At 39.2% G+C, this 17,032-nt stretch overlaps 1 protein-coding gene across 33 annotated transcripts in view; it reads right to left on the bottom strand.

The window, feature by feature from the left end:
• SPTAN1 (spectrin alpha, non-erythrocytic 1) overlaps positions 1-17,032 on the bottom strand; it is a 46,172-nt gene that overhangs the window by 21,571 nt on the left and 7,569 nt on the right. For 18 of the 33 annotated variants that reach the window (XM_086858040.1, XM_086858030.1, XM_086858043.1 and 15 more), the window contains 21 exons: positions 16,104-16,343; positions 15,341-15,466; positions 13,878-14,018; positions 12,751-12,897; positions 12,017-12,150; positions 11,152-11,296; positions 10,903-11,057; positions 9,552-9,687; positions 9,033-9,134; positions 8,668-8,805; positions 8,129-8,239; positions 7,600-7,677; positions 7,279-7,434; positions 6,738-6,942; positions 6,418-6,599; positions 5,896-6,139; positions 5,454-5,576; positions 4,518-4,735; positions 3,701-3,793; positions 3,230-3,364; positions 2,668-2,816 (listed from right to left, as the gene is read on the bottom strand). In XM_086858040.1, the coding sequence (XP_086714166.1) occupies positions 2,668-2,816; positions 3,230-3,364; positions 3,701-3,793; positions 4,518-4,735; positions 5,454-5,576; positions 5,896-6,139; positions 6,418-6,599; positions 6,738-6,942; positions 7,279-7,434; positions 7,600-7,677; positions 8,129-8,239; positions 8,668-8,805; positions 9,033-9,134; positions 9,552-9,687; positions 10,903-11,057; positions 11,152-11,296; positions 12,017-12,150; positions 12,751-12,897; positions 13,878-14,018; positions 15,341-15,466; positions 16,104-16,343 (3,158 nt within the window). Of the gene's footprint in view, positions 1-1,272; positions 1,333-2,667; positions 2,817-3,229; positions 3,365-3,700; positions 3,794-4,517; positions 4,736-5,453; positions 5,577-5,895; positions 6,140-6,417; positions 6,600-6,737; positions 6,943-7,278; positions 7,435-7,599; positions 7,678-8,128; positions 8,240-8,667; positions 8,806-9,032; positions 9,135-9,551; positions 9,688-10,902; positions 11,058-11,151; positions 11,297-12,016; positions 12,151-12,750; positions 12,898-13,877; positions 14,019-15,340; positions 15,467-16,103; positions 16,344-17,032 lie in introns of all 33 variants that reach the window. The other 15 variants (XM_086858036.1, XM_086858020.1, XM_086858039.1 and 12 more) reach the window with 1 other exon arrangement.

Genomic DNA, 17,032 nt, shown 5'->3' with positions numbered 1-17,032 from the left:
AAGGGTTTTTTATGTTCTGAATCAGTTTGGACGTGATCAACAACAATATCAGTGATCAACAGCAATAGATTCTCACTATTAAGCATATTTCTTCTGATGTTATTAAATCAAATAATACCAGACACTGCTGAGGTACCTGCAGGGACCTCAAATGGGGATGTTTTAATTTCCCACCCCAAAGCACAAAGGCACATTCTGAGCAGTTACAACCTTCCAGCTTGAGGAGTTCAATCCTGCAGCATTTTCCTAACCAACAGCTCAGAGATGACAAAGTCTCCTGATAAAAATCCTCGGTATCCTGGGCTGTAATGTCTATTTACCAAACTGTAAATCAGCTCTCCTTCCATAGAAGCAGAGACCTTGTGGCTTCCTGTTTACTGTAGTTTAAGAGTGGGCAGAAAGGAACTAAGAATCTTTCATATTAGGTTTAAATTGAGACTTTCTACCGTGACTTGAAAACACTGTTTTGAAGCCTGTCCTAACTGCAGCTGTTTGCCTCTACAAACAATGTTGGGTATTAAATACTTGTATAACTCAGAGGATCTGGGGCAAGACTCAGAAACACACCTAACCTAAGAGTTGCTTTGCAACACTTGAGAGATTTAGATAAAAGTTTCACTTTCAATTTTCAAGAAATACATTTTTGCATGGCAATGAAAAGCCAGGAACAGCCAAGAAACACTCTGGCTTTGGATTTCCCAGCAACTTCCACCAGTAAGATGCAAACTTATTATGTTTTCCATGAGACATGAACACAGGTTTCAAAATTTAGTTAATGTTAAAATTAAGAAATAATCACCCTACATAAATAATAGTTTTTGACTACTCAGCACAAATGTTACTTTATATGATAAACCATGACAACTCCACTCTTCCCAGACTCATTCAGATGAGATGCAATATTTGGTAGATGTATTTTATATATATTTATATAAACAAACTAATATTTCTATCAGCACCTCAGAAAACACAGGACATGCTTTATAAGGAAAGCAGTCTAGATAGCCCTAAAGCCTCTTTGGTAAGCAAAACCACTGTGATGGAATAAACATGAACCAATTTAGCAGCAGAGAGGTGCCCAGCAAGATAAGCAGCTGGTTGTAAGGAACAGAGGAAACACAGACCACCACATTCATCTAAACTAATCCTCATTGCAGAAATGGCCTCTTTCAAGTCTCTTTGGAGCAGCGTTCCCAAAGAAAGAAACAAAGGAAGGATGAACAGTGACAGTGTGGAGACAGCATGGTTTAGGAAAGGGCTAATCCTACTCACAGTTCTTCGACCTGTTTCATACGCAGAGATACACTGCCGACCTCCTTAGTAATGAGAGTCCTGCACAGACAGGGAGCACAGCAAATGCATGCGAAAAATTAGTCAGATTAACAAAAATAATGAAAGCAGCAGCTCCATCCGTGGCTGGTCTGTGGTAGGAGATGGGTAAGAGTTCACATTTAAATGGAGAAAATTAGGTGTTGTTCAGAAGCAAACAAAGCAAATCAGACCAGGAGTACAGTTCATGTCAGGAAACCTCAGCAGTACAGTTAAGCTCTCTCTATAAGGTCTCCTCATTTCCTCACTATTGTGCCATAGGATTGGAAACTAAAAGGTGGTCCCCTCTCCTTAGCTCTAAAATAAGGCACCCTGTTCTAGTTACTAAAAGCCATATGCAAACCCATGGAGAGAATGATATCATTAAAATCCTGACCAGTATGCCACAATTTTCCAGCATTTTTTCTTGGTGCTGGTATAAAGGTTTTTTGTTATGGGTTGGTGGGGTTTTTTTGAGTGATTTAATTTTAATTTTTTAATTCTAGAGCTAAGGCTAGTAACTATTGCATGGCACTGCAAAAACTGATGACTCAACACAACTGAGTGTAAGGAAATTCTCACACAGAACAACAGCATAGCTGTGCAAACAGATAGGAATATACAGAAAACTTTCAGCTTCAGCTTTCAAGTGGCTTGATAAGATGAGCCAGCACTTACAGCTATCACCCACAGCCCTTGCTTGAATTAATCTCCAGCCACCATGTGCTTCAAGAAGGTCATTACCAAGTGGCCTTGCAGTTTTCTGTTTGCAACGATATGTTGCTCTCTTAAAAAAGATGATAAAAATTGAAAAAAAAGAAGGGGGGACACATTTTAGCTCCTATAATGGCAACAAATATTGGCCACATTTCAGAAAAAATAGTGATGAGCTAGCAACAAAGTAGCCCCAACACATAAGGAGGGCATCTCCAGAGGCAGCCCTGTATAGGGAGAGCACTGTACTTAATGGAATCAAATTTAAGAAAGCTTTTCAAAACAGATCACACATTAAGAAGTGATGACTACATATGCAAGAGTTGCTTAGTACATATATAACTCACAAACAAGTTTAAGTAGTTAGGTACAACAACAAAAGGAACACATAAAATAGTCAAGTCAGACAGTAAGTTGAGGTCTAGTGTCATGAGTTTAACAGTTAAAAATGGGAAAAGCAACGAGAAAATCTAGAGTAGGAATAAAACAACTGAATCTGGTGCCTCTGGCAAAGGAGCCCCTTGTTTTGCTCCAATTAATTACTCCCTAGTGTAAGAAGCATTAACCTAAGCTGGTGGCAATCTGTGAGGCAAAGAGCAAGCCAGCTAATGCTGGCAGTGTCATATCTCATCAGTTAGATCTTACTGGTTGTCGATTTGCTCCTGTCGCAGTGCTATGCTGCCCTGCTCCTCCAGGAGGTTCTCTCGGGATGCAGACTGGGCAGGATCCAGTTTTTTCACATAGGCAGCTGGTACAAATCCCTGACGGTCATTGACTTCCACCTTCCACCAGTCCTGGAATCAAAAAAAACCACAAAGCAACCACTGTGAAGCCATCATCAAGCATAAAGAATGCTGGGACTGAATGCTGCAAATCAGAGACTTCTATTAACACAAGGAAAACAGTGATGCTGTCAACAGTTTGCTCTTGTTATGGAGAATTTCAAACTGTCCTTTGAAGATAGAAATCTTACTCCTCTGTCTCCCCTTGTATTTGGCTAAAAATTCCTCCACATCAGGGAATTAAAGTTCTCAGACACATGCCCTGTCTTGGAAAAGTTGGCAGCTGTAGAGGAGTGATGGAAATGAAGTGTGGAGATTCAGCTGAAGTACTGAATGGGGACATGGGCTAAATGTGCCAAAACCAAACAAAACACATGGCACTGAGGGAGCCAAGCAGGGCAGAAAAGCAGGAGGCCAGAACCCACCTTGTTGGTGCTGTTGAGTAAGGTGAGAATGTCTCCCTTCTTCATTGTCACCTCCCGGGGACTCTTCTCCTGGTAATCATAGAGTGCCAGAACAAGTTCTTTTCCAGTTTCATCATCTGTGGGAGCAACTTGTTGCTGAAAAAAAGAGAAGAAAAAATGAGCTGTTCCATGTGTATTATAATAAATGCTGTTGTACTAGAACAGACTTCAGCCTTAGTTAAGGCTACTGTAGAGTCAGTTTAGGTGATGTCTGGGCTCAAACCCTGAAAACCACCACATTAAATTGTTTTATTTCAAAACAATACAGCTGTCTTATGATTATAAAAACACACTGCTAAGTTTTCTGAGAAAATCAAGCAACAGTCTGCAATAACCTCTCAAAACCAATTATAGGCTCAACTGTTATTGAGCTTTGTTTTTACCTTTTGCTGACCCATGAATTTTAGGTACATGATTAGCACCTTTCCTTACCCTGCATGACTGGGCCTGTTCCCTCAGTGCCTGGATGCTGCTGCCATAAGCGGAGAGATCAGACATCAAAGCTTCATGTTTCTTCAGAAGAGCCTGAAAGTGGACGAATAGTAACAACATGCACACCTTGCCATTTTACAAATATGCCTCTGCTTAAAATATATACTTTGACTCCATACAAAGGGAATGTGGGTTTTTCAGAGCTGCCAGCCTTGTGACTCTCATGGGAATAATCACTTCTATTTATTCACAGGGTAGATAGCGGTCCTAACGCTTCTGGTGCTTTGCCTCTACCTTATCTCAGCTACATTCTTTTGTTCTGAAATAACTATTTCCAAAGTGATATGTAAGTTTAAAATGTGCCTTTAAACTGCACCTCATGTGGATAAAATGTCAGTCAGCACTGCCTGGGACCTGGTGTTTGACTGCAGAATGGTATCAATAAAACAAATGCAGACAAAAACAATTACTTCCAGACTAATGAACTCCTGAAAACCAGACTCATACTGAAATGCTCATCCTATGAGGATTTTGCTGATATTATTTTCATTATACTTAAAAAACCAAAACCCTGTAAAAGTGAATACAGAGGTAAACCTTCCTCACAGTTGGTTTAATATACTAAGCAGCAGAATTTCATATGCAACAGCAACTAAGACACAGGAAAATAGGTCATCTTTTGACTAGGAGCCAAAATCTTGCTTGATGCAAGAATCTGCCCTCTTTGTTAACCCTGAAATTATCACAGCTCTTTTTACCACTGGACAAATCCGCACTGTACTTATGCAAAATTGATTTAAACAAGAATCTCAAATACCTCAGCAGAATCTTCATCTTTCCCATAGTCTGTACTGCCTACAATGGGCTCCTTTTCCCTCATCCAGGATTCAGCCTCATTAGCGTCAGCAAAGTACTGCTGAGCCTGCAGGGAATCCTCCAGGTCCTGTCGACGCTGAGATGCTTTGGCTTTCAGAGAGTCCCACTTCTGGTTTAGCTCGTTCAGTTTGATTTTCACATCCTCAGCTGCAAAGTGCCCTATGGAACAGAAGCAGAGGGAACTGAAGGACTTCAGCAGACAAAACCAACAGACATTAAAAGATTCCTTTTAATTCTTTGAAGTCACAGAAATTAGACCAATTTAAAGACTATTTACACTAAAACTATAAAAACCATAACTCAGCTGCTCCTTTTGCCTCAGACTGGAAAACACTGAACCTGTCAATCAAGCTGTACTAGCATATCTTAACCATAAGGAATAAAATGAGACACATCATAAGATTTCTCAATGATGAAACAGAACAGGTCATCTCTTTCCAGAGTTCTGGCAGCAGACAAATATTATTTCAGACCTGCAGGATTTTTTAAATTTTTTTTTTTGTATTTTCATGTTAAAAACACACAGTCAGAAATAAAGATGCCTATTTATTTAAAAGCAAGAATTACTGTCTTTGTAGAGAATTCTCTCACACATCATGGTTATGTACCTCTGATAGAATCCTTTAACAGATTTAATTATAATGACTAAGGCACAAAATTGCTAAATAAGCGTTCATCAAGAGTAGACAGATTTGTCAAAATTATGACAGGTTCCCATCTAGGAACCTATTTTTATTTTCAAGTGAAAGGATGACCAGAAGTTCATCCTGCTAGCAGGTACCTGCCTATTATCAGGATAAAATCAGGCAATAATTCATAACTCTGTTAGGCCAGAGGACAAAAGACTGGGCCAGAGTTAAAAAATGTTGAGACATACCTTCTTCCACCATAGCATTTCCCTTCTGTGTGACTGCTTTAATGCGAGGCTCATGGCCTGCAATTTCTGCCTGCAAAGCCTGGTGCTTCTTTAGCAGATTCTGGACACCAATTAAGTCCTTGCCTGAAAGATACAAAATAATTAGTCACTTAAATCAGAGTCACTAGATGAAACAAAAATTTTAAGGCAGCTGCAGCCAGCACTACACAAACTTGCACAGGGAGAACTCTAACAATGAAGACAGAACAGTATGAGAACTACGTTACCAGTGGAATCACAAAAGCAACATATCAGAGACCCAGAGCAATGTCAAATAGGTAACTCTGGGCAAGGTTAATTACACCTAACAGCTCTGAATTTTTCAGGGAATGTTCTATAAGGATACAATTTATAACAGAGCAAGTCTGACATCTAAATCCTAGAGATACCAGGATGGACAAACCTCTATTGGTTGAAGCTGCAATAGGTTCTTTTTCCCTAATCCAGGTCTCTTCATCCTCAATGTCACGGAAAAGCTGCTGCAAGCGAAGAGAATCTGCGAGTTTCTGCTTGCGAGCTACCATGGGGTCTTTCAGAGCTTCATAACGAGCCACTAAAGCTTCTTGCTTCTTCTTGATGTTGTCAGCATCAAAGTGCCCAGCCTCCTGGAACTGGCGTGCCTGGATGGTAATGCCATCTATCCGATCCTAAAATTGATCCAGCAACAGCATTAGGTCAGAATTTCTGTGAGGCTGCTGCAGTGACTGAGAAGTTAATTTCTATTAAAGTTATAAAGGTATTATCTTAGAGATATAAAAGTTATATTTCAATTCACAATTATTTTTGATAAGCAAACTGTAAAACCCAAAGCTAAAGAAATGATAAAAAAACAGACCAGCTAAGGTCTCTAACTGAGCATCTCTGAAAATACCATCTTTTGAGTGAGCAGATTTGAAAAGGCAGGAATAAAAATTATTTCCCTTACCTGATGGGCAGCAACATCTGCCTCTAGCAGCGCGTGCTTCTTCTGAAGATTCTGGACATTAGTAAGATCTTTCCCATAATCATCAGATGCCAAGTGTCCTTCTACTTCATACAGCCAGAGCTCAATGTCCTCCACATTGCGATTAAACTGCTGCTGTTGATTGGCTTCTCGCAGTTTTATACCTGAGAGAGACAGGCAAGAGTAGAACAGGACAAGGTAAGCCAAGTCAGTTACTTCAGAAACTGTAGTTAACTCATTTTCTCTCTCCTCCCAGCTAAACTCTCTAGAAATTTGCCCATATTCCTCTGAGCAAGTCATACCTTTGAGCTCAGTGGCCTCCAGAAGTTTCTTCCACAAGCTGATGACTTCATTCATGCGAGCTGCCACCTCATCGGACGCGTAGTGCTTGACATCAATCAGCTTCTGGCCAGCTTTCTCCAGGGCATCAATACGACTCTGGTTAGCAGACAGCTCTGCTTCAAAAGCCTGGTGTTTCTGAACTTTACCTTGCAAATTGGAGGGATCCTACAGATGAAGGAAGAAATAGAGCATTTCAATACAAAATCAGTACCCAAAGGTCTCTGAAGAATTTTTGAAACTGGACTGCATTCATAGACATGCCACGGTGTAACCAGAGGATATGGTGCCAAAAATAAGCCTTAAATCAGAATTCTTAAGCTATTGCATAGGCACGATTACTGCACAATGGGAAAATGCCTCTTGGGGTCAGGAAGAAATTACACAATTCCTCCTGTTGCCATTAGTATCACTGACTATCAGCAACATTTTGGCTGATGTTGCTTTGTGTCATTAGACTGACACAATGCTTAAAAGCATTCCACCATTCATCTTTGTGTTCACCTTGTAGGCCTCATCAGTTGCAGTTTTCATCTTTTCATTAACCCAGCTCTTAAGCTCATCAGAATCCCGGAAAAACTGCTGCAGATGGAAAGAATCTGCCAGCTGAGTGCGGCGGCGCATGGCTCTTTCATGAAGGGCATTTCGGCGGCTCAGCAGCTGAAAAAAACAAAAAGCAAAAGGTTTTTAAATTCTCAAGAACCACCACTGTACCCCTCTTGGGACAACTCCACTGACATATCCTATATTGAAGTCAAACCAAGTAAAATAATAAAGCAGAACAAGATTTAAAGTCTACAGTCCAAATGTATTTTGGGTACTTACAGCATCTCTGCGTGTAGCAACATCGTCCATGGCATAGTGGTTATTCTGAATCAACTTAGTAGCAAACTCATCTAATGCCTAGAGGTAAAACAAGTTTCCATTTATGTGGTGTAATAGAAATTGCTTATGCAAATTTGCTTAGTATATCAATTCCCCAAAGTTTATCACAGTAAAACTGGCAGAAAGCCATTAACACATCTATCCTTAGGCCCCTTCCTCTCTGTATCGTCATCCTCTCCATGTGGAAGAGTGCAAGTTTTTGATAAATATTCATTCACCTGGGTGCTGATATGATAAGGAAGCACCAGGTTGTCCAGCTGTGGGATGGAAATCCCACACCTTTTCCAGTATTTTCCATTTTAGAGACAATACCTATTATTTAGAGCTAATACATCCCACATAACAGAAGATCATTCTGCAAAGCAAACCCCATCCTTTACCACCCTCCCGCAGTGCCTCCTCCCCAGTGAATAAACACCCTTGTTTCACTTCTTGTCCATTTAATAACGATGTAATGTCAATGTCTTACTGTGATTTTCTCCTCTTGGGCACTTAGGGATTTCTCAAAGTCTTCATGCTTCTTTAGAAGAGCCTCCACACTGTCCAGAGAATCACCAAGGTCTTCATTCAGCAGAAATGCCTGAAGTAAGGACACAAACACATTTTTATGTTTCCATCCTCAGCTGCTCTAAGTGAGCTCAAGCACAGCCAGGGATATTTCCTGCCATATGTTATTCCTGAAAGGTAAAGATGGCATACTGGCATGGTGTTTGCTTTATGCTTCCAAGAGCCAATAATTCTCTTTAGCTTCCTATTCAACCAGCATTTTACAAGAGTTAACACACACAAAAGCCACATCAAGCCCCCACACAGCTCATAGTTCCATCGTTAGATGGAAACAGCCATTGCACCATTTAAGGCAGTCAGATAAATTACTCTGCACAGCACCCACTCACTCGTAGGTGTTTATGGCACTGCCAGCAGGCAATACCAATTGCTTAAGCTTACAGAAGACTACCCAGAAATTAAAGTCCACCATATCTGGAGAATTCAAAGATGTGCACTCACTTCTTGTTTGCTCATCCAGTTGTCAACTTGTTCAGTGTCTCTGTAGAAAAGCTGCAGGTCCATGCACTGCTCATACTGCTGTCTGCGGAGTTCCCACAGCTCCAGCAAGGCAGACCTTTCATCTGAGAGGATGGTCAACTAATCCATTGGGAAAAGGAATATGTTATAATTTTACTTAACACTCTAGTTCACTTCCATCTCAATGTAAAATCAAATTGTGACTCTAAAAAAGTGGTTAGCACTGAACTGAAAATGACCTCCTGTCTAAACAATGAAATCTCCAGTTCTTGATGTGATCATGCTTTTAAATTAAGGGACAGAAGAAAGAGCTAGAATTCCTCTAGGGGCTCTTGCTCACAACTTACCTTTTCTTTAACTTCATCAGAAGCATAGTGCCCAGCAGAGAGCAAAGCCTGGCCTGACTCATCAGCAGATTTGAAGCTGTCTTCATGAGCATCAATTTCTCCCTATGGAAGGAGATGTTTAAAAAGCTGTTACCAAAATGTAGCTTAGCACAGTGTCAGAATTACCTTACAATACACATAAGGTAGGTATAAATTCCTCCATTAAAACGAAACTATAAGTTTATTTGAGCTTTATCTTTCTGCTTAATTATAGGAATTCCTCTTGATGGAGAACTAAAACAGTCATTAATCCAAATGGCTGTTATCAGGCCTATTTTTTATAAAATAGTATCCTATGCATTCTTAAATACTTAGTAATTAGTATATATCTACCATCTAGAAACAATTTAAAAATATTAAATCAGTACCGTGTTAGTTGCATAATCAAAGCATTCCAGTGCTACAACACTGACTCAGAGACTGTGTTAGACATACAAATCAGAGGGCTGCTGACTGGATTTGGCTGCGTAACCACTCTACCTTATGTTCCTGATGTCTGTCTAGAAGGGCTTCTGCCCCAGCCACATCATTGGCAAGTTCATCAGCATTTATGAGAGCCTTCATCTCAGTCACCCAGCTGGTGAGGTCTCTGAAGTCCGCGAGAAAGCGCTGCAGCCTTAGGTAAGCAAAGGAAAAAATTATTTGGAATAATTAATTTGCAGAGTTTCTCTCCCCTTTCCCCAAAGCAAGGGTTACAAGCATAAAAGCTATTCCTCAGATACAAATAAAACAATACAAAAATGTGGTCAGAATATTAAATAACTAAATATGCTTTCAATCAAAAATAATTCTTTATAAGTTATGAAAATGTTGGGTTCTAAATCAATGTCTCAAAGATACAATACAAGTAATATGCAAAATGTAAGTAAAATTAATATTCGTAACAGCACACTGAGAACAACAGAAATCAAAATATAGTTCTCAAGATAATCCACAGGGCTGCTTCTGTCACAACCATAACAGTGTGGGGAGGAGAGAACTGACAGAAAATTTCAACTGCACATGCCTTAGCCTTAAAACAAGCAAACAAATCCTCACATTCCTTCCAGAATGCCTTTAGTTGTTTCCTTTGGCATATGTTTAATACTTATCAGCAAAAGTGATCAGTTTCTGTTTCCTTTTAACATTTGCTGTTAATTGCTCTGAAGAGACTACAGCAGGGACAGTAAAGGAAAAGATTATTGGTGTGGGTCTCCACTGCCAAAAATTCCACATCGTGGGAAGGAACAAAGGGCAGAAAAACAAAACCAGAAAGGATGTAAACTAACCACCATATCAGGATTAGTTTGTTTTAGCATGGCTTCTCAACAGTGATTCAACAGGTTATGTTTAAGAGACCAGGTTAGTACAGACACAAGACTGGATGAAGACAAATTCCACAGCAAAAAAAAACCTACCACAGAAACAGAGAATTCATTTGGTCTGGGACAATATATCAAACAATATACTTCAGTCTTCATAGAGACTCTTAAAGACTAGTGAACAGATTTGTAATAAAAGTATTAAAAAACCCTTTTTTTTCCCAGCAAAATTGAAACATAGATAATGTACTTCAAAAGGCACATCTCAACTCAGATGGAGAAAATAGCAAATGTCCTAAAACATCACTGTGTCTAGTTTCATAGTTGATCCACACCCAGAGAATGACAAAAAGCAGCAATAATTTTTCAATCATATAAATATTTATTTTACTACAATAAGTTAGTGTAAAATAGAATTTGGTGGAAGAGAATGCTCTGAAAACTTCAGAATCATCCCAACATTTTGGAAACAGCACCTCTTTGTTCTGTGCTCTGTCAAATGTGAGCACTGTCCTGCTGCAGTGACCCACCTGTAGGAGTCGTTGAGGCGGGCGTGCCTCTCCGCCGCCAGCGTCCGGATCTGTTCCCAGTTGGCAATGAGCTCCTCCCGTTTCACTTGAATTTGGGAAGCATTTATTGGGTGAGACTGCTGCAAACGGTCAGCTTCTGCACACAGGGCCTTCACCTAAACCCAGGCACAAACTGTGAGTGAGCTTCCATTCTTTTACAAGCCAGTTACCTTGTTTAAACTGTAGGTAAAATACATCTCATGGGGGTACCTTATCTTCCAGAGCTGCCAGGTCTCTTTCCAGGCCTTCGTGCTTGCGCAGTAATGCCTGCACACTGGCTAAATCTCTGCCAAAATCATCCGAGGCCATCAACTGCCCTTTCTCCTTAATCCAGCTGATTGTTTCATCCACATCCCTTCAAAACAAAGCACAAATTGAAAGCAATTTGTCCTATGAGGAAAAAGGGAGGAAGCAGGATGCACTCTCATATGTGTGCCAGACGTACTGGCATACAAACCCAGTATATATATTATATATATATTTTTATATATATATATATATAAATACTGCAGCCAACTACAAACATCCTTTAGAAAACAAATAAATAAGACTTTCTTTGCATTTCAAGAAACTTTGAAGCATATTAACAGACCACTGTCACCAGATGCAAACCAGGAATTACAGCACCACTGAGCATTCTCGTAGAGCGGATCCATTTCCACTCTGGACCCTTCTCCAACTTAATTACAGCAAATCTCAAAATGCTGTAAAATGGAGAATAGAAAGACATTGCTAAAATCCTCCAGAACAATTGGGCTGACATACAATAAAAAAAAGCACACCCTTTTAGGGTCATCTAGGACAGAACTGGGGGAAAAAAGCCCTCAGAGGAAAGGAAAGCAAAACTGCCATTAGCAGGAATGAATAAAACTGACAAGTTCTGAAAAGCTCCATCAGAATGACCATTCTAAAGCAATTGTAGAACAACGAGGTTTTCATTCAGCAAGTCATGCAGAAGAGCAGAGCAAAGCCATAGGAGACAGTAGCTCTTCTCATACTACTGTGTGCAGCTGAATGCATCATTAAACACCCACACAAGGGTTACATCATTCAGCAGATCCAGCCAAGTTCGTACCTGTTGAAACGCTGAACTTCAGCTGCCCCAAAGAGCTTTCCTTGCCTCTGAAGGGCAAGTCCCTTAAGACGCTGCCAGCTTGCATTTACTTCATCTTGTTTGGACTTTATCAGTTCCTCTTCAGGGTGTGTTTCCTGCCAAGCAAAGGAAAAACACTGTTTTCATATGTTCTTTGGTTTTACATCCATTGACAAAACGCTGCTGGTCTTCAAGAGATCAATTTATAATTTCTGTCCTTTCCAGGTGATCACCCAATTCAATAGTTTCCCTGAAATTTCACTATACAAACATTCAATACTCTTGTAGTGTTTTCCCTATATGCTAATTAGTCCATGGGAAGAGCACTACAGACAGTAACTTCTTTTTCCCTGGAATGAAACACTTCCTGTCCTGCCTCCATCCTTGATCAGGCCCCAGATATCAAACCAGAAGAGATATCAAACCCCCTTGTCCAAGGGAAATAAATTTGCACCCCAATATGAAGTTTCTCTTACTAATCACTACTCTCCACATTCTCAGAAACATTCCCAGATGGGGCAGTTATTCAGGCTGTTCAGAACAAGTAAAAGTGAATCAAATGGCAACCATTTAAGGTGAAGATAGCCAAGCACCCATGTGATGCAAAGCTTAAAGATCTGCCCCAAACCAGGGGGGAAAGAGGGGAGGGTAAAGACAAATGTTTGCTGCAGTAACTGATTTGCCAAGAGAGATTTTCAACACGCATAAATGCTTACCTGGATAAGTTTGCCAGCAAACTGGTTCACTTCATTTACTCTTTCCTCATGAGCTGCAAGGTCTGTCTGGAACTCTTCAAACTTCTTTTGCAAAACTTCAACATGCTCTAAGTCCTGTCCAAGTTCTTCTGATGTCACTATTGCTTCCTAGCACATTGGAAAAAAAAAGTTAATTTCAGTATATCCTATGGGAAATCACGATTAAAAATTAGGAAGCAAACTGTCCTAATTTTCAATAGGTCAAAGACAATCACAGTGTTTAAGGTCAGAAACTACAAACTTTCTTCATTAAACTCCATTCCCTGCCCCAACACCTACCCATTATTGCAGAAAATATGCAAGATCAGTGAGGATTATTTTTTCATCTTCCTTGGTCATATTAATTTTTCAAGTACAAATTCTTAGCACACAGAGGGACTAGAATTTGTGCCTTTTTACACTGTTTATGGGCATTTGCTGTAGGCTTCTGATGCAAGATTTCTGCACAAGAAGTGCAGTGCTGTATTCAGTAACAGTTATACAGTGTTTTCAGCTTGAACCCACAGTGATATGAAACAGCAAACCATTATTTAAGGAAATCAGTGTGATTATTTTGTGACTTTTTTTCCTTTTGATACTGCGGTTTGTGGTCTGCTTCCTTTCGAGTTTAATGAATCAAGAGCCAACAGTCCTCCTGCAGTTTGTGTCCTTACAATGCATATCTAAGGATATTCCAATCATTTAGTAACTATCTACACACTGCTTGCTGCTTGGGCTGGCTCCTTTCTGAAACAAATAGTTTAGAGTATTTATTAAAAAAATATTTGCTTTTACATCTTGAAGATTTCCCTTAGAGAAAACCTGAATTTTGACTTTTCAAAGCAAAGAATGGATTAATTGTGCTAAAAGTACTCTCCAACACACAGGCTTCCTCTTAGACTAAGAACTTTTATTGTGGCTGCAGAAGAACAGCACTAGCTTGCATACTTACTGCTGATGCAATGTGAATAACTAAATAAAATGTACAGGTCCCTTTACAAGCTTTCTGAGACTACTTGACCTCCAGCAACTCTATGCTGACAGAAATTTTCCAGACAAACACATCAAATTTCCCATCAAGGACACAATAAAGGGAGGTAATTATACACCTTATCATTGATCCAGTCCAAGACATCTTCACATTCCCTTAAATATTGCACCAACTTCTGTGCCTGCAATAATTTGACTCCCTTCTCTCTCATCTTTTCCATCAGTAATTCCCATAGTCGGTGCAGCTCCTGCAGTCGAGTCTGAAACAAAAGGATGTTGTTATTAAAATCTCCTGTCAAAGAAGATGAGATTTATTCCCTTCCTGTCCTTAACAGTAGATTTATTTACTTTTCTGAAGTTGTATATCCTAAATCTTACTTTAGACAAAGGGTGAGGGACAAACCTTATGATTATATCTCCAGTAAATACTTTTCAATTTATGTAAAGTGTTGTAACACAAAATAAGAAATTTCTGAATTATTTAGACAGTTATTACTAATTAATAAAGCTCTCAAATAGTTATCTTTACATAACTATGAGCTAAACATCATGAGATAAAATTTGTTTTAAATTCTATGTTAATATGAAGTCATACCAAAAATATGCTGCTCTCCCCTTCAAATGTTTGGTCTTCTATATGAAAGTCAGCTGCCAATAAATGAATTGCATATTCCTTTGGGAATTTATTCTTTCTTAAGACAATACATTTGTTTCAGGTCAAACTTATGCCATTTCACTGTATTTTAACAACTTCTCTTAACACTAAACAGTTAATATATTTAACTAACATTGTGAAGTGACATGTTATGGACATACTAGGAGCAATTATTAGTTTTAATACTGAGTTTCTCTGGCTGCACTTGGCCTTTCAAAACTATTGGGAGCCACTATGAACTTTATAGACAGCAAAAATTAAAACCACACTCCCACACATGCACACAACTTGCAAAACAGGAAAGTAACTGCTCCACCCATTGTCTGTAACTTTGCTCATCGAGACCTGAATCCTGAAAGTAATTCAAGAGAAGCTTTTGAACATGGGTGGATACCACTTAATCCACTCAGAAAGTTCAGTTCAAGAGGTTTCAAGGGAGGAAAGAGCTCTGAGCACTGCCCAGAGGGATGATGCAAACTGTCAACCAAGGAAGGAAGGAGACATTGCAAAAACAAGTTGCACTGCAGAGCCACAAGCTTCACCTACTCGTATGTGGGACCCCACTTGGGTGGCCGTGACTATCGGGCGCTGGGCAGTCCGGTACGGCGTGAAGGACTGAACCAGTAAAGGCAAGTTAGAATGAAATGCTGAACTTATCAATTAAGTTTGCTAATCACTACAAAAACATCTCATCTTGAAACAGTTCTCCTCAGAACCAGATCCAAAAGAAGGTATGAGCTAGGTGCTCATGAAAGAGAAAACCACTACTGAGCTTTACAAATACAAATTTTCTTGTGATTTCACTAATCAAATACCTGTATAATTTTTAAGAAAGGTTTTGAATGTAGAGTTACCTGTGTAATCTGAAAGAAGTGCTTAAGGAAAGGCCTGTAAGAGTGGGGGAGGGAAAAAAGCTTCAAAACTCACTCTTATGGTTTCAGATGCAAAATGGCTTTCATTAATCATCTGATTTCCAGTCTCATCCAGTTTAATGATAGCTCCTGAATTGGCCTGCACCTCAGCTTCAAAGGCTTGGTGCTTCTGCAGCTTCCCCTGAAAGGAAAACATCAAAGAATGCAACTGAGATTTGGTGCAGGGACTCCTCCACATTCCCCAGCAGCAAGATTTTAAGTCTGTTTTATGCATATTCAGGACTGACAAACAAATAATAAAACTACACAGCTGAAATCAGTTGTATCATGTGGTGGAACCACCGGTGGATTCAAACATCCCAGTTTTAGTTATTTCTTTCTTGTGTTTGCTCTTGCACATGACAGTGTTCAAACCCTTGAGAACATGTCAGCTAGTTATATCCATACAAGCTTATTTTCTACAAATTATCTTTTGTATTTTTTTTTTTTTTGTGGAAACAATAAGTGATAATTCACATTTATTCACAGAGTTAAGGCATCCAACAAATTCTAGGATTAAATAAAGTTGGTTTTACACTGTGTTACACTGAGAAACTTTTTCTATACTGATGTAGCATCTAATCCATTATTAGAAATATTCCAACTACATCAGCAAAAAAGCCAGGCTTTTGAAGAGCACTTTGCAAGGTCATGGGTATTTGCATCCATCTTTCTTCACTCTCAGATCAAGTTTCATTTCTGTGTTTGTTCTATCCCAGCTGACCTGTAACGCCTTAAAATTAATAGTACAGGAAATATAAAGTGGCAAGAGGACTTGCCTGCAAATTGCTTGGATCTTTGTAATTTTCATCAGATGCAATCTGCAGTTTCTCTTGGATCCATTTCTCAAGCTCATCTGCATCACGCTGGAAAAACTGGAATCGATAGGAATCTTCAAGTTTTTGACGCCTTAGAGAAGAGAGTTCCTTGAACCTGTGGTAACGGTCCAAAACTTGCTGACGCCTCTCTTGGATATCTTCTGCTGTCTCCAACACTTTTACACCACTTGGGTCCATTTTCTGAAAGCAGAAATAAAATCCCATTATGTTTGTCTTATAAAACACTGATAGATCAGGAAGAGATCCATGCAGAAAAAAAGATGACTTTACAAAATCACATTTGGTTTACTTACAGTCTTTTCTCTGTGTGCAGGTACGTGTATAAAATATAAGTATCTTAAATATAAATAAAATCAGACTTCTAGCAGAAAGTGATAAATGAAAAATTACAAAGACATTTAACACCTATTTGGTTTGGTCAAATATGGCTGCAGTCATATAAAGTCTGTGTCATCTCAAACTGTAGCATGCAAGTGTCCAATACAACAGCTAAAAATGTGGGTTTGTGCACAAATATGTGTAGATACAGACAAAAAATATTTCTTGTACAACATACAATACCTTGAAATATTGTATTTAAAATATTCAATGCTAAACTAAAGAATATTACCCTTCTTTAAGCAACACTTAAGTGGCCCACATGTATCCATATACACTTACATACATATATAGACCCACATCTCTGTCTGATGCATCTCTTTGTTCACTCAATTAAAAAAAGTTACAAACCCATCCTGCCACTCTCTGTATAACCTTTCAAAAGCCAGTAAGAGGCTTCACAGATCTGGCCTTAGACAACTAAGTCAAGGCACATTTTGCTTAACCAATGATCTTGCTCTGACTGAAAATCCTTCCATATTGCCTTATGT

The sequence above is a fragment of the Cyanistes caeruleus genome, chromosome 20 (genome assembly GCF_971803275.1).
Source record: "Cyanistes caeruleus chromosome 20, bCyaCae1.hap1.1, whole genome shotgun sequence".
NCBI lineage: Eukaryota > Metazoa > Chordata > Aves > Passeriformes > Paridae > Cyanistes > Cyanistes caeruleus.
Note: the sequence above shows the minus strand (reverse complement) of the source record. Positions and strands in the feature narration are given on the sequence as shown.